The sequence below is a fragment of the Opisthorchis viverrini genome, assembly GCF_000715545.1.
Source record: "Opisthorchis viverrini unplaced genomic scaffold opera_v5_218, whole genome shotgun sequence".
Taxonomy (NCBI): domain Eukaryota; kingdom Metazoa; phylum Platyhelminthes; class Trematoda; order Opisthorchiida; family Opisthorchiidae; genus Opisthorchis; species Opisthorchis viverrini.
Window position 1 is genome coordinate 667,659 of NW_008751877.1, and position 1,185 is coordinate 668,843.

Sequence of the window (1,185 nt, forward strand, 5' to 3'; positions counted from 1 at the left end):
TTGGGGCTAAACTGAGCAGAATCAATTGACAAAAGAGTCACTTGTTAGTTAACACCACTCAGGATGGTTAAAGTTTATCTCCCGATTCGGTAATATAATAAGAACTATGTCACAGATAGTTTCATTTGTTGCATAGTCATAGAGATGAGCTTGCGATTAGTGGAGGCAACGACAAAATTGTTACAAAAAATTGGCATGCAATAATTCCTGACGAAAAATTTCAACTACTTGGGATGCCTTTGCAAGTAGTTTTAGTTGCTACTTCTGAATGTATGCATCTTCACTGGAGACATGCGCGCGCAATATGTTGTTCTTTCTCTTAGATGAGAGAAAGTACCATTTTGTACTCTCCATTCGCCAGGATTAAGGAAGTTATCGCAAGGAAGGACAAGAAAATGGCAGCTATACAATCTCGACTTGAAGCAGAACTTAAAACACGCAACGCTGAGTTGGAAGAAGCAAATCAGCGCGCAGCTTATCTGGAAGAACTGCTTGATCAACAAAGGCAACAGTTTTTGAAAGCTTCCAATTAATAAAATATTCAAACGACAAAGCCGGTGAAAAGTTTCGCATTTTTCTTCAAAACAGTTCACATACTTGGTCACTTTTGATACAGTCAGTTCACTTTTCACTTCATATCAATATGGAAATTGAAGCGCATATTTACTCAGTCAATGTTTTCCTCACTAATTTGTATGATATAAATGATTAGTTGATACAGCACTTTTTGTAAATGAACCTAAGCATTTATTGGGATAATTTGGCTAATTTCTTTTCATGCCATTTTGAAACTTTCAATGAGCTCAAAAAATCTGCTCATAAATAGTGTCTGGTACAGCATATATTTCCACAAGTTTCCGCTTGTGTGCTCAATTCAAAACCTGTAGATTTTTTAAACGCGGGACATAATTAACACATCGCTTTAGTGTGTCAACACAAATTAGCGAATCTCCGGTCCAATACCGAATACTCCTGCTTTACATGCCTTTAACCTGTAGTTCCACGCAATGAAAACCAACTTTGAATGTGCCTCCTGGAGCAACGCAAACGAGGATCAGTGAAGTTTTTCCCCTTACGCGTTTTAGGTCAAGTCAATCACCCAAACATTGTTAGACTGCATAACACAACATTTATGGTCGTTGGCTTGTTCGGTGGGATGGGAAAATGGGGTTCGAAGGTCTCATC

General features: G+C 38.2%; 1 protein-coding gene across 1 annotated transcript in view; it reads left to right on the top strand.

Moving 5' to 3' along the window:
* Window positions 1–740, top strand: part of T265_08475 (hypothetical protein) — a gene marked incomplete at both ends in the record, with an annotated part of 25,140 nt that extends 24,400 nt beyond the window's left edge. Inside the window, one exon of the mRNA XM_009174287.1 lies at window positions 362–740. Within this exon, the coding sequence (XP_009172551.1) occupies window positions 362–533 (172 nt within the window). The remainder of the gene's footprint in view (window positions 1–361) is intronic.
* Window positions 741–1,185: the final 445 nt, after the last annotated feature.